This window comes from Strix uralensis, chromosome 12 (assembly GCF_047716275.1).
Source record: "Strix uralensis isolate ZFMK-TIS-50842 chromosome 12, bStrUra1, whole genome shotgun sequence".
In the NCBI taxonomy this organism is placed as follows: Eukaryota; Metazoa; Chordata; class Aves; order Strigiformes; family Strigidae; genus Strix; species Strix uralensis.
The window spans coordinates 23,644,031-23,655,383 of record NC_133983.1 but is presented as its reverse complement, the minus strand read 5'-3'; the positions used below and the strand labels follow the sequence as shown (position 1 = coordinate 23,655,383).

General features: G+C 71.3%; 2 protein-coding genes across 4 annotated transcripts; one reads left to right on the top strand and one right to left on the bottom strand.

The window, feature by feature from the left end:
• On the top strand, positions 1-3,729 carry SLC22A31 (solute carrier family 22 member 31). The gene is made up of 9 exons (XM_074881233.1): positions 1-354; positions 913-1,016; positions 1,108-1,262; positions 1,593-1,761; positions 2,084-2,229; positions 2,338-2,446; positions 2,525-2,739; positions 2,865-2,976; positions 3,074-3,729. The coding sequence occupies exons 1-9, from the start codon at positions 1-3 to the stop codon at positions 3,414-3,416; spliced, it is 1,707 nt and encodes a 568-aa protein (XP_074737334.1). The 3' UTR covers positions 3,417-3,729.
• A 97-nt stretch (positions 3,730-3,826) lies between these two features.
• On the bottom strand, positions 3,827-9,788 carry CDH15 (cadherin 15). Of its 3 annotated transcripts, XM_074881212.1 has the most exons (15): positions 9,690-9,788; positions 7,880-8,011; positions 7,564-7,719; positions 7,338-7,482; positions 7,090-7,250; positions 6,754-6,882; positions 6,478-6,663; positions 6,138-6,391; positions 5,866-6,008; positions 5,743-5,792; positions 5,556-5,610; positions 5,229-5,468; positions 4,715-4,893; positions 4,462-4,617; positions 3,827-4,372 (listed from the first exon to the last, which is right to left on the bottom strand). In XM_074881212.1, the coding sequence occupies exons 1-15, from the start codon at positions 9,738-9,740 to the stop codon at positions 4,175-4,177; spliced, it is 2,235 nt and encodes a 744-aa protein (XP_074737313.1). In that variant the 5' UTR covers positions 9,741-9,788; the 3' UTR covers positions 3,827-4,174. The 3 variants fall into 3 exon arrangements, with proteins under 3 accessions (XP_074737313.1, XP_074737311.1, XP_074737312.1); XM_074881210.1 differs by having other exon boundaries at positions 5,556-5,792; XM_074881211.1 differs by having other exon boundaries at positions 4,715-4,851; positions 5,556-5,792.
• Between the last annotated feature and the right edge of the window lie 1,565 nt (positions 9,789-11,353).

Here is an 11,353-nt window from a genome sequence, read left to right as displayed (position 1 = left end):
ATGGCGGCGGGGGGGGCGCGTCCGCGGGGCCGTCGGGCGGCGGGGGGGTGGGCGCCGTGCGCGGCGCTGGCGCTGGGGTGGGCGCTGGGGTGGGCGCTGGGCGCGGCCCCCTCCCACCGCTGCCGCCCCGACGCCGCGCTCCTGCCGCCGCCCCTGCGGCGTCTGGGGGGGGTCGCGCTGCTCCGCGCCGCCGTCCCGCGGCTCGGCGGGGGCTGGAGCCCCTGTCAGCTCTACCGGTACCGCCCCACCGGCACCGGCACCGGCCCCGCCCGCCCCAACGGCACCGGGCCCTGCACCCGCGGCTGGCACTACGCCCTGCCCGCCGCCGGCCTCCGCTCCAACCTCGTCACCCAGGTTGGGGGGGGGGGGCACACACCAGACCCCGGGCGGGGGGGTTTGGAGGGGGTGGGAAGGTCCCGGAGGGGTCCAAGGGTTGGGGACCCCCGGGGTGTTGTGGTTCTGGAGGGGGCTGGGGGGGTCCCCGTGGTACGGGAGGGGTTAAGGGGAGGGGGGATGCCTGGGGGGCGGAGATGGGCACCCCGGTAAGGGTCCCATGGGAAAGCCCTGGATGTGCACTGGGGGTGGGGGGAGAGGGAGTTTGCTTGGGGAGGACAAGGGAGCCTGGGGACGGGAGAGGGGTCCTTGAGGGGGAAAAGGTGGGGGGCCGCCGTGGAGGGGCTGGGGGGGAGCCCTGGGGTGTTCCGGGGGGGCAATAAGAGTCATCAGCACTGTATCAAATCCAGCCCCACATTCCGGTTCGTGGGGTGGGGGCTGGCCAGACGCCCCTCCTCAGGCAACTGATGGGGATTGGGACACCATCTGCCCCACCCCCGAGGGCAGCAGGGGTGGGGGGGGGATGTGCCGGGACCCCCGTGCTGACGTCTCCCCGCCGTGCCCCCCCCTCACCCGCAGTGGGACCTGGTGTGTGCCGCGCGCTGGAAGGTGCCCCTGGACCAGACCACGCACTTGCTGGGCTGGACCCTGGGCAGCGTCGCCGCCGGCCTGGCCTGTGACAGGTAACAACCGGGGGGCCCCGGGGCAGCTCCCCCCGGGCTGGCAGAGGGGGGGGGCCGTGCCCAGCCCCACTCAAAGCCCGTCCCCCCGCAGGTTCGGCCGCCGACCCGCCTTCGTGGCGTCCCTGGTGCTGGCGGTGCCGCTGGGCCTCAGCGTGGCACTGGCCGTGAACTTCGTCATGGTGCTGGTGGCACGGCTGCTCTTCGGGGCCGCCCTGGCGGGCGCCTTCCTCTCCCTCTACGTGGCACGTGAGTGTGCTGGCAGGGGACTGCGGTGGCGTGGGGGCTGAGGGTGCTCCAGGGTGGAGGATGATCCAGGGTGCAGGATGCTCTGGGGTGCAGGATGCTCTCAGGTGTAGGATACTCCAGGATGCTCCAGAGTGCAGGATGCTCCAGGATGTAGGATGCTCCAAGGTGTAGGATGCTCTGAGGTGCAGGATGCTGTGGGGTGCAGGATGATCACAGGTGTAGGTTGCTCCATGGTGCAGGATACTCCAAGGCACAGGATGCTCCAGGATGCAGGATGCCCTGCGGCCGTGGCACCCACGGTGCACCCCTTGCACCCCCCACCTCCGCCAGGTTTGGAGCTGTGTGATCCCCCGCACCGGCTGGGGGTGACGATGGTGGGCGGCTTCTTCTGGATCGCCGGGGAGCTGCTGCTGCCGGGACTGGCCGTGCTGTGCCGGGACTGGCGGGTGCTGCAGGGCGCTGTCACCATGATCCTGGCCCTGCTGGCTGCCTGCTGGTGGTAAGGACCCCCCCGAGCCAAGGTGGTGGGGTCTGCGTGTGTGGGAAGGGGGCTGCTCCCCACGGGGTGGGGGCTGAGCTGTGCCCTGGGGCTGGCACCCAGCACCCTGGCCTGGCACACCCTGCCCGGGGCCGTGGATCAAAGGGTGCTGGGGGCTCTTCAGGTGGAGTGCAGGGACCCCCCCGCCCTGGGTAAATGTTTGCTCGGGTTTGAAGTTGAGGGTTTCTGGGCAGCGTCACTTTGAAGCCAGGAAGGGGGGGGCAGCGCTGAAGGGGGGGCCAGACTCCTGTAGAGCCCCGTGACACTGACACTCGTGCCCCAGGTGCCCGGCGCTGCTGGTGGAGTCACCGCGCTGGCTACTGGCCACGCAGCAACTGGAGAGGGCCAAGAAGACCCTGCAGGCACTGGCTGAAGGTGGTGACCCTGGCGCCGAAAACAGCTCCTGCCACCAGGAAGGTCTCCTCGAGGGTGCGTGGTGGGGGTGCTGAGGGGGCCTCCGGGCCCCCTCCCCAAAGCTGCGGTGCCGGCGGTGGTGGGCCAGTGCCAGCTCTAACCCACGTACCCCTGCCCCGACAGAGCTGGAGTCCCTATCCGAGGGGTCCCCACAGCCCCAGTACCACGCCGTCTGTGAGATCTTCGGCACCAGGGTCATCTGGAAGAACGGCGTCATCCTCGGCTTCGCGGCGTGAGCGGGCAGCTTGGTGGCGGTGGTGATGGGGGGGGGGAATCCCGCTCACAGCCCCCTGAGCCTGCTCTGCCGCAGGTTCATCGGCTCCGGCATCCGGCACTGCTTCACCCGCAACCTGGCCCCCCACCTGCCCCGGTTCTTCTCTTCTTACTTCACGCTGGTGAGCACCGAGGCGGCCGCCTGCCTCTTCATCTGCCTGACGGCCGAGCGCTTCGGGCGCCGCGCTGTCCTCCTGCTCTGCACCGTCCTCACCGGCATCTCCTCCCTCCTGCTGCTGGCCCTCACCCAGTGTAAGGATGGCAGGGGGACCCCCACCCTGGCAGCCGTGGGGTGCAGATGGGGGGGGGGACCAGGATGCTTGGGAGGGGGGTGGTATGTGCAGGATTTAACCCCTGATGGTGCTTCCCCACCCCAGACCTGCTGGACCTCATCGTCCTGACCCTGTCCGTGGTGGGTGTCACCGCCTCCCACGCCGTCACCATCCTCAGCATCTTCTTCGCCAGCGAGGTCCTCCCCACCGTGGTCAGGTAAGGGGGCAGGGGGGGGCATGCTGCCGTGGGGGGCACCCAGGAAGGGTCCCCCAGGCCCATTCTGAGCGTGTTTCCCCCCCTCCCCTCCCTGCAGGGGTGCCGGGTTGGGCCTCGTCGTAGGGGCCAGTTTCGTGGGCAAGGCGGCCGCACCCATCACCGCCATCCCCAACAGCCGCGGGTTCTTCCTGCACCACGTCGTCTTCGCCTCCTTCGCCATCCTCGCCGTGCTCAGCATCATGCTGCTGCCCGAGAGCCAGGGCCGCAGCCTGCCCCAGTCCCTGCAGGACGGCGAGAGCCAGCGCCGGCCCCCCCTCTTCCACCGGCCCCCCCGCGATGACCACCTACCCCTCCTCGCCCCCCACGGTGTCCCCCATGATTACTCCCACCTTGCTGCCTCCACCAAGAGGATGCTGGGCTCCCCACCCCCGCCGCTGTGAGATGTAGCTGCCCCCACCCCCCCCCAACCCCGGGGTCTCCCTGCTGCTGGGGGGGCTCAGCACGGTGCTGGGACCCCCCCTTCCATGCAGCACTGGGACCCCCCCCGTGGGTGCTTGTGGGGTGCACCGAGACACGTGCAATGGCTGGGCTTGGGGGGGGCGATGGGGGGGAGGGGTGGTGGGGGGCAGCGCACCCACCCCACGGCAGGGCCTGATCCTGCCCCAGGAGGAGCAGCTGTGCTGGGAGTCCTGGGGTGGGGGTGATGCCCCCCCCGGGGGTGCTCGCGGGCTGCCAATAAAAGTGCCTTGTTTCTACGGGCGGTTGGCGCGGTCAGGGGCCCCCCCATGGTGCCCCTGCCACCGGCCCCCTTCTCCGGGGTCTTTATTATGGGGGGAACCGGGGGGGGTCTCCTCGCCCCCCCCGCCTCATCCCTCCCCAGCTCCGCTTCTCCTGGGGTGTCCCCCCCGCCCAGGGCTGCCCGTGCGCTTGGCTTCTGCCTTCCTGGGGGGTGCTGGGGGGGTCTGCGGGTATGTGCGGGTGTGCAAGCCCCTGTGCTGAGGCCTCTCTGGTGCACACGCGTGTGCAAAGCCCCCGCAGCCGGGCATCTTGCTTACGTCCACCCGCAAACCCGCTGCATCTGGGCACCTCACGCACGTGCGTGTGTGAGACCCCTCCCCATTCCCCCGCTGCCTGTTTCTCCGCCCCAGCCCCCCCGGGGGCAGCGGGGTACCCCCCTTCCTGCCCCCCCTGCCCCCCGCTACTGCCCGTAGAGGTCAGCCAGGCGGCGGAAGCGTGGCCCCCACTCGCTCAGGTAGTCGTAGTCCTGGTCCTCGTCCGTCAGGCTGGAGACGATGGAGCTGAGGGGGCTGGCGACCGAGCCCGAGCCCTCGTAGTCGTAGATTAAGGCCGTGTCATAGGGGGGCACGCTGGGGTCACTGTCGGCCACCTCCAGCCCCTGTGGGGACACGGGGGGACACCGTCAGCCCCGCTGGGACTGGGGAGGGGGCGGCTGGGGGTAAGGGGGGCAGCGGGCCGCGTCCCCACCTCGTTGATGAAGTCCTCGATGTCGGAGGGGCTGCTGGGCAGCTTGCGGGGGGCCGAGGGGGTGGCGGAGCTGAGCGGGGCATCCCTGCGCACCGGGGGCTTGGCCCGGGGGGAGAAAAGCTCGGGGTGCCGGAGCTGGTTGATGTCGTAGGCATCCTGCGGGGATGGGAGGGGGTCAGGGGTGCAGGGCTGGGATGGGGACCCGACCACCCCCCTCCCCCCGTGACCTCTGTGGCCTTCATGTCCCGCTGACCTGGTCCTCCTCGCCCCCGCCCTGCTCGTCGTAGTTGAGGATGTTGTCACGCATGTCGTCCCCCGAGCGCTGCAGCAGCCCCTTGCGCAGAGCCCGCCGGCGCCCACGCGCCCGGGCAGCCCCCAGCCCCGCCAGCACTGCAGGCAGAGGGTGGGTGGGCACGGGGAGGGGGGGGGACACTGGTGGCGGGGGGGGACATGGGGCAATGGAGGTGCTGGTTGGGTTGGGATGCAGTTGGTGGGGCTGGGAGAGAGGGATGGGGGGGTGGGATGGGTGATGAAGGGAATGGGGGGGATTGGTAGGGGTCAGAAGGGGTTGCTGGGGTGGGGGGGGTCATGGGCAGGGATGGGGTGGGGCAGCCAGGACCAGGATGGGGTGATGGGTGGGGTGGGGGACGAGGTGACGGAGGGTGCTGGTGGGGTTCGGGGTGGGTACCCAGGACCAGCACTGGGTGGTGGGGCACAGGGCTGGGGTGCTGGGTGGGGGTGAGGCTGGTCAGGGCGGTCTCACTCACCAAGGAGGAGGAGGATGCTGCCGAGGATTATCATCAGGGCCCCGAGGGTGACACCGGCCCCGGCGCTGGTGGCGGCCAGGACACCGTCCTCGCAGGTCCCGTCCCGGCCGCAGCGGCACACCGAGATGTTCAGCAGCTCCTGCCGCTCCCGGGGGGGGGTCCCCGAATCCCGGAGCAGCAGCGGGAGCGAGTAGGGCCCCTCGGGCAGCTCCACCAGCACGGCCAGTACCGCGTGGGTCACTGTGGGAGGGGGTGTGGGCAAAGGGTGAGCGGGGACCCCCCCCCAGCACCCCCCAGCACCGCAGCCCCCTCCCTGCCAGCCCTCACCATTGAAGCGGGTGATGCTCCAGTTGTGGGCGAGCTGGGGGTGCTGGGGGCTGAGCTGGAAGTGGAAGGGGGCACCGTGGGGGGGCCGGTCATCGTCCGTGGCCCCCAGAAGCAGCTTCCCCCCGCGGCCCGGCCGCCCGCAGACCACCCCGGCCGGCGGCTGCAGCAGCGGCGCGTGGTCGTTCACCTCCAGGATCTCGATGGAGAGGGTGCCGGTGGCGGAGAGGGGGGGTTCGGCTGGGGGTACAGAACCGAGGGGTCAGGGGGGGACAGCGGGAGCAGGGGGGATAAGGCGGGGGGGTCTGCTCACCGTCATCACGGGCGAGGACCAGGGCAATGTACCAGCCGCCCTGCAGGAAGGCGGAGGGGTGCAGCAGCTCCCGCTTGGTGCGGACGGTGCCGGAGTGGGGGTCCAGCTGCAGCCAGTCCGCCGGGTCGTAGAGCAGCGCATAGCTGTGAGTGCAGGGCAGGGGGGCACACCGTCACCCCCCCAACACCCCCAAAACACCCATTGCGGGCTGCGAGCGGGAGCCTGGACACGGCAAAGGGCTGCGGTGGTGGCGGCCACAGCCTGGGACTCACGTGAGGGTCTGGAGCTGGCGGGTGTCGGGGTCGCTGGCGGTGTAGGTGGTGACGGAGGTGCCCGGGGGGGCCCCCTCCAGCACGCTGACCCTCCGCGGGTTCTCGCGGAAGACAGGCGCCTCGTTGACATCCCGCACCCGCACCCGCACAGTGGCCAGCGCCCGGGGGCTGGAGGGGGCCGCGGGCTCCAGCGGCTGCTCGTTCTGCACCGACACCGTCAGCTCGAAGCGGTCCCGCACCTCGTGGTCCAGCGGCTGCCAGGAGGGGCCACGGGTCAGCCGAGCCATGGGAACCCCCCCGACATCACCCTTTCCCCTCTCTCTGGCTGCCCCGTGCCCACCTTGGCCACAGAGATCACCCCGTCGTTGGTGAGGGGGTCGGTGCGGATGGCAAAGGCACCCTCGGGGTCACCCTCCAGGACGGTGAATTTGGCCAACCAGTTGGGCGAGCCGGCCAGGTCCTTGTCGTGCACAAAGATCTTGCCCACGTCCACGCCGGCCGCCTGCTCCTCCACCTCCATGGAGAACTGGGGGAGAGCGGTGTGGGGCTGGTGTCTGCCCCCCCTCCAACTCCTCTGACCACCCCATGTGTCCCCCCACCCTGCCCCGGCCGCTACCTCCTCCTTGGTGAACTCGGGGGGGTTGTCGTTGATGTCGTCCAGGTAGATGACGGCTGTGGCCGTGGTGGTGAGCCCGTCCCCGGACATGTCGGCTGCCTGCACCGTCAGGTTGTACACCCCCACGGTCTGCAGGGAAGGAGGGGGGGGCGCTGCTGAGCCCCTCCAGCCCGCCCCCCCCGGGAGAGCCCAGAGCTCCCCCAACTACTGGCCACCCACCCTCTCCCCACGCCTGCGCCTGCTCATGGCTGGAGCTGTGGTTTCACTGGGGAGGTCTTTAGCTGCCCCCAGTCCCGGTGCCACCCCGGTGTGTGTCCCCCCCTCCACACCCGCTACCTCTCGGTCAAGGCCGAGCCGTGCGGTACAGATCTCGCCAGTGGTAGCGTTGATGCTGAACATGCTGGCAGCGCCCTGCTCCAGGATGGAATACCGCAGCGCCGCGTTGTCCGTCTCGGGGTCGTCGGCATCGCTGGCATCCGCCGTCATCACGCAGGTCCCTGCGGCCGCAGGAGCACCCCGGTGGGTGCCAGCGTGGGGGGCTGGCTCACCCCTACCCCCTGCCCTGGTCTCCCAGCTGGACCCACCTGGCTCAGCCCCCTCCACCACGCGCCCTGTGAAGACGTCCTGCCGGAAGAGCGGCCGGTTGTCGTTCTGGTCCACCACGATGATCTCCAGGTCGGTGGGATCCTCCAGCGTCATCCCGCCCAGGTCCAGCGCAAAGGCCTTCAGCTGCGGGTGCAGAGCGGGGAGGTTGGGGGGTGGCTGGGGGGCACCGAGGAGGGGGCTTGGCGAGGGGAGCAGCATCCTTACCCGGAAGCGGTCGTTCTCCTCCCGGTCCAGCATGGCGTTGAGGAAGACTTTCCCGCTGAATTTGTCGATGGAGAAGATGCCCAGGGGCTCCTCGTCCACCCCCGGCCCCTTGATGCTGTAGATCACCCCCCCGGGCTGTTGCTTGTCCGACTTGATCTACCCCAGGGAAAGCAGGGCTGGCGGTCCAGGGCTGGGGGGGGTCTGTCCCCTGCCTGGGGTCCCCCTCTGCTCTCCCCCAAGCCATGTCCCCCCTCCTGGGGTGCCCCCAGGTAATCCCCCTGCCCCAGAGGGGGGGGGGGGGGGTGTCCCTACCTACCTGCACCAGGAGGTGGGGGATGCGCTTGTGGTTCTCCGAGATGCTGATGGGGGGGATCACCCAGGCCCTCTTCACCCGCCGCAGCCCCTCGTGCTGTCGCCAGGTCTGGGGGCTCCCCGGGACTGTGGCACCCTACGGGGGGGGGCACACGGTGCTGCCGGTGACCCCCAAACTTCCAGAGTGGGAGGGGGCAGCAGGCAGGGCTTTTCTCCTGGGCTGGGTGCACAGTGCTGGGGTGCACAGGGCTGGGGTATGCAGTGCTGGGGTGCACAGTGCTGGGACCCCCCCTCAATGGGGTTGGGTTTGGGGGAGCAGAGAGGCCACCCAGTTCTCCTCCGGAGCTTCATGGTTGTCCCCTGGCACACTGGTGTGATGGTGACGGGTGTCTCGAGGGGAAGGGGTACCCCACAAACGACCCCGGGGGTCCCACGCCGGGCTGTGCCCCATGGAACCCCCCCGTGGGGATGAAGGGGTTACCCTGGGCTGGCTCCAGCCCACGTCAGTGTGTCACTGTCACCGCATGGACCATGGACGTGGCAGCGAGGGCGGAAGGGTCAGGGATCAGGTTAGGCCCAGCTGGGGCACAGAGCTGGGGTGCTGGAGGGGCACAGGGAGCTGGGGGGGGATTAGGAATGGAGACTGGTGGAGCAGGAGTTATGGGGGGGCTGCAATGGGGCTCAGGGAGCTGTGGGGACTGGGATGTGTTTAGGGGCCATGAGGGACTGGGCGGGGGGGGTCAGGGAATTGGGGGTGGGTGACATGTGGGTCTGGAGCTGTGGGGAGCAGGCGTGGGGGCTGGGAGATGGGGGTTGGGGGGGCAGGGAGCTGTGCATGCCCCCCCCAGTTCCTTACTACATTCGCCAGGGCTCCCCCTCGTCCTGGGCCTCGGGGACACGCGCTGACCCCTCCCCGGGGAGGGGGCACGTCTGGGCAGCACCGGGCCTTGCACCCACCCTGGTTGCATCGCTGGGGGTGCCCTGGGGTGCCTCGGGGTGCCCCAGGTCCCAGCGTGAGCACCCTGCCCAGGGTGAGGGAGCGGGGCAGCGGGGATGGCTGTGCTGGGGGTCCCTGGGGGGGCTGTGCAGGGCGGAGGGCATGGGCTGTGTGCCGACCCCACGGATGGGCAGGACAAGGGGCTCGTTTGGAGGCTGTGACGGGAGCTGCCCCGCAGCTGCCAGCTCTCCCTCTGCCCTCCCCCCCGCAAGGAGAGACCCCCCCCTTCCCTGGGGAGGAGCTGGGGGGGGCGATGCGGAGCCTGCTGCTGGGGGGGGGGGGATGCCCTGCAGGGCCTCTTTCCTCCGCTGCCCTGAGGACCCAGCCATGGGGTGCAGGCCAGAACCCCAACAGCTCTGTGGGGCTGAGGCCTGAGACCGCGGTGAGGGGCTCTGGGGGGGCCATGCATGGACAGAGAGGTGCGGGGGGGGTGTCTGGGACCACAATTGGGTGTGAAAAGCGGGCAGCAGGGTGTTTCTGAGTACGTAACCCTCCCCCAAATCCCGTCTCCCCGCTTTACAAACGCAGGCAGTGTGCCGGAGCCGCAGCCCCCCCCCCTGCCACCGCCATCTGTGGGGTGGGAAATGCCTCAAGAGGGGCACCAAGCCCCCACCACCCCCGTCCCCATCCCCGCTGTCCCCAGGGACGTGTCTCTGCTGGCTTTGGGGTCCGGCTGCCCCCCTAGCACCGTGTCCGGGCTCCCCATCCCAGCGGGCCCTCCCAGGGCATGAAGCTGGGGGGGGACCCCATCCCTCTTCCCATCCCCACCCCATCGCCATCCCTCCCGCCCCCCCCCGGGTGTCCCCGCACCCCTTACCCGCGCGCAGAGGGGGGCGAGCAGGCAGGCGAGGAGAAGCGGGGGGCCCATGGCGGAGCGGGGCGCAGTCCGGCCGCCAGCCCCGAGCCGCTCGCCGGTCCCGAGCTAAAATAACCGCGGGGTTGGCTGAGTGACGGCACATGTGCTGCCGAGCGGGCCGGGCCCCCCCCCGGCCGGGCAGCTGTCCCCACCGCCCCCCCGGCCGGCAGCCTGCACCCCCTGCCCGGCGGGGGCCCGGCGGGGCGGGCGGCGGGGGGAAGGAGGGGGGGAGTGTGTGGGAGGCTTGGGAGTGTGAGGAGGGACGCGGGGGGGGTGTGGGGGGTCCCCGCTGCCCGCGGTGGGGGGACGGGGGTGCTCAGCCCCCCGGGCAGGGCGGGCGGGAACGCGGCAGCTGTCGCCGGGCGCGTCCCGGGGATGCCGCGACGGGGCGGGCGGGAGGGAGAGACCCGGCCCCGCTGGCCCCGCCACGGCGGCACCGGCACCGGCACCGGGACAGGGACCGGCACGGGTCCTGCCCGCCCCGCTCCGCCGCGCCCCCCGTCGAGGCGAGGCCTCCCCGGGACCACCGTCCGCGCCCGGGGCCGGGGCGGCTGCGGGCTGGGGAGAGGGACGGCAGCGTCCCGCCGCCTCCCGGTCCCGGCGGGTCCCCACGGGGCGGAGCTGACCCGGGCGGCTCCCGAAGGCCCGGCGCTGCCGCCGACCCCAGGTCCGTTCCGGTACTGCCCCCGACCCCCGTTGACGGTCCCGGCGTTGCCCCCGACCCCCGGGGCTGGTCCCGGCGCTGCCCCCGACCCCCGTTGCCGGTCCTGGTGCCACCCCCGACCCCCGCTGACGGTCCCGGTGCTGCCCCCCATCCCCGTTGCCGGTCCCGGCGGCTCCTCGACGCCGCGGCACCAGGTGGCAGCATCGTCCCGGCCACCGGCCCCGACACCGTCAGTCCCGGTGCCCCCCCGGGGTACTGCAGCGGGGAGCACCCTCCACTCCTCGAAGACGGGTCCCGGGGGGGTCCTGACTGCAGCAGGGCTGGAAAGCCGCCCCCTACCCGAGGGCAGGGCGGAGGGGGACCGGGGACACCCTTGGGCCTGGCAGAGGAACATGCGATGTGTCGGTGACACTGGTGGCATCACCACATCCCTGCATGGCTGCTGTGGGCCCCCCTGCCCGGCCAGCACGGCCTTCTTGGGAATAAGTGGCCTCGGTGCCCCCTCCCCGAGTGTGGGGCATCGTTTGGAGCGTGGGGGGCTGAGACGGGGGGTAGGGCACGAGGCAAAGGGCTACAGGACGTGGGATGCAGGATGTCATCTGTCTGTCCCCAGAAGCTGAGCGGTGGTGACAGGGCTGTCGGTGTCCCCAGGGACGGCGGGAGGGGACATGGAACCGCGCTGTGAGCGTCAGGCACCGGCTGGGCCCTGGCGCGGGCAGTGGTGCTGGCTCAGCCGTCCGTCTGTCCCATCCCATCCGTCCGCCCCACTCGCCCTGTCACCCTGCATCGATGTCACGGTGAGGGGCTGCGGCGGCGGTGCTGGCCCGGGGGTCCCGGCAGCTGCCCCTCGCCCTAACGCGCCGTGGCGGGGGGGGGTAGCCCAGCAGATGTTCCCTGCCACCGGCATCACGGCGGGGGGGCGCGGGGGGAGGCAGCCGTGACAGGCTCTGACAGGCCCAGC

Bases quoted from the DNA above. Each gene is read 5' to 3' on its own strand.
- CDH15 (XM_074881210.1), bottom strand. From the start codon at position 9,740: ATGGGCCCCCCGCTTCTCCTCGCCTGCCTGCTCGCCCCCCTCTGCGCG. The intron at 6,664-6,753 runs GTAGCGGCCGGG...GCTCTCCCCCAG, and splicing joins CCGAGTTCACCAAGGAGGAG to TTCTCCATGGAGGTGGAGGA. The intron at 4,373-4,461 runs GTGGGGACGCGG...GTGTCCCCACAG, and splicing joins TCGAGGACTTCATCAACGAG to GGGCTGGAGGTGGCCGACAG.
- SLC22A31 (XM_074881233.1), top strand. From the start codon at position 1: ATGGCGGCGGGGGGGGCGCGTCCGCGGGGCCGTCGGGCGGCGGGGGGG. The intron at 1,263-1,592 runs GTGAGTGTGCTG...CACCTCCGCCAG, and splicing joins CCTCTCCCTCTACGTGGCAC to GTTTGGAGCTGTGTGATCCC. The intron at 1,762-2,083 runs GTAAGGACCCCC...CTCGTGCCCCAG, and splicing joins CTGCTGGCTGCCTGCTGGTG to GTGCCCGGCGCTGCTGGTGG.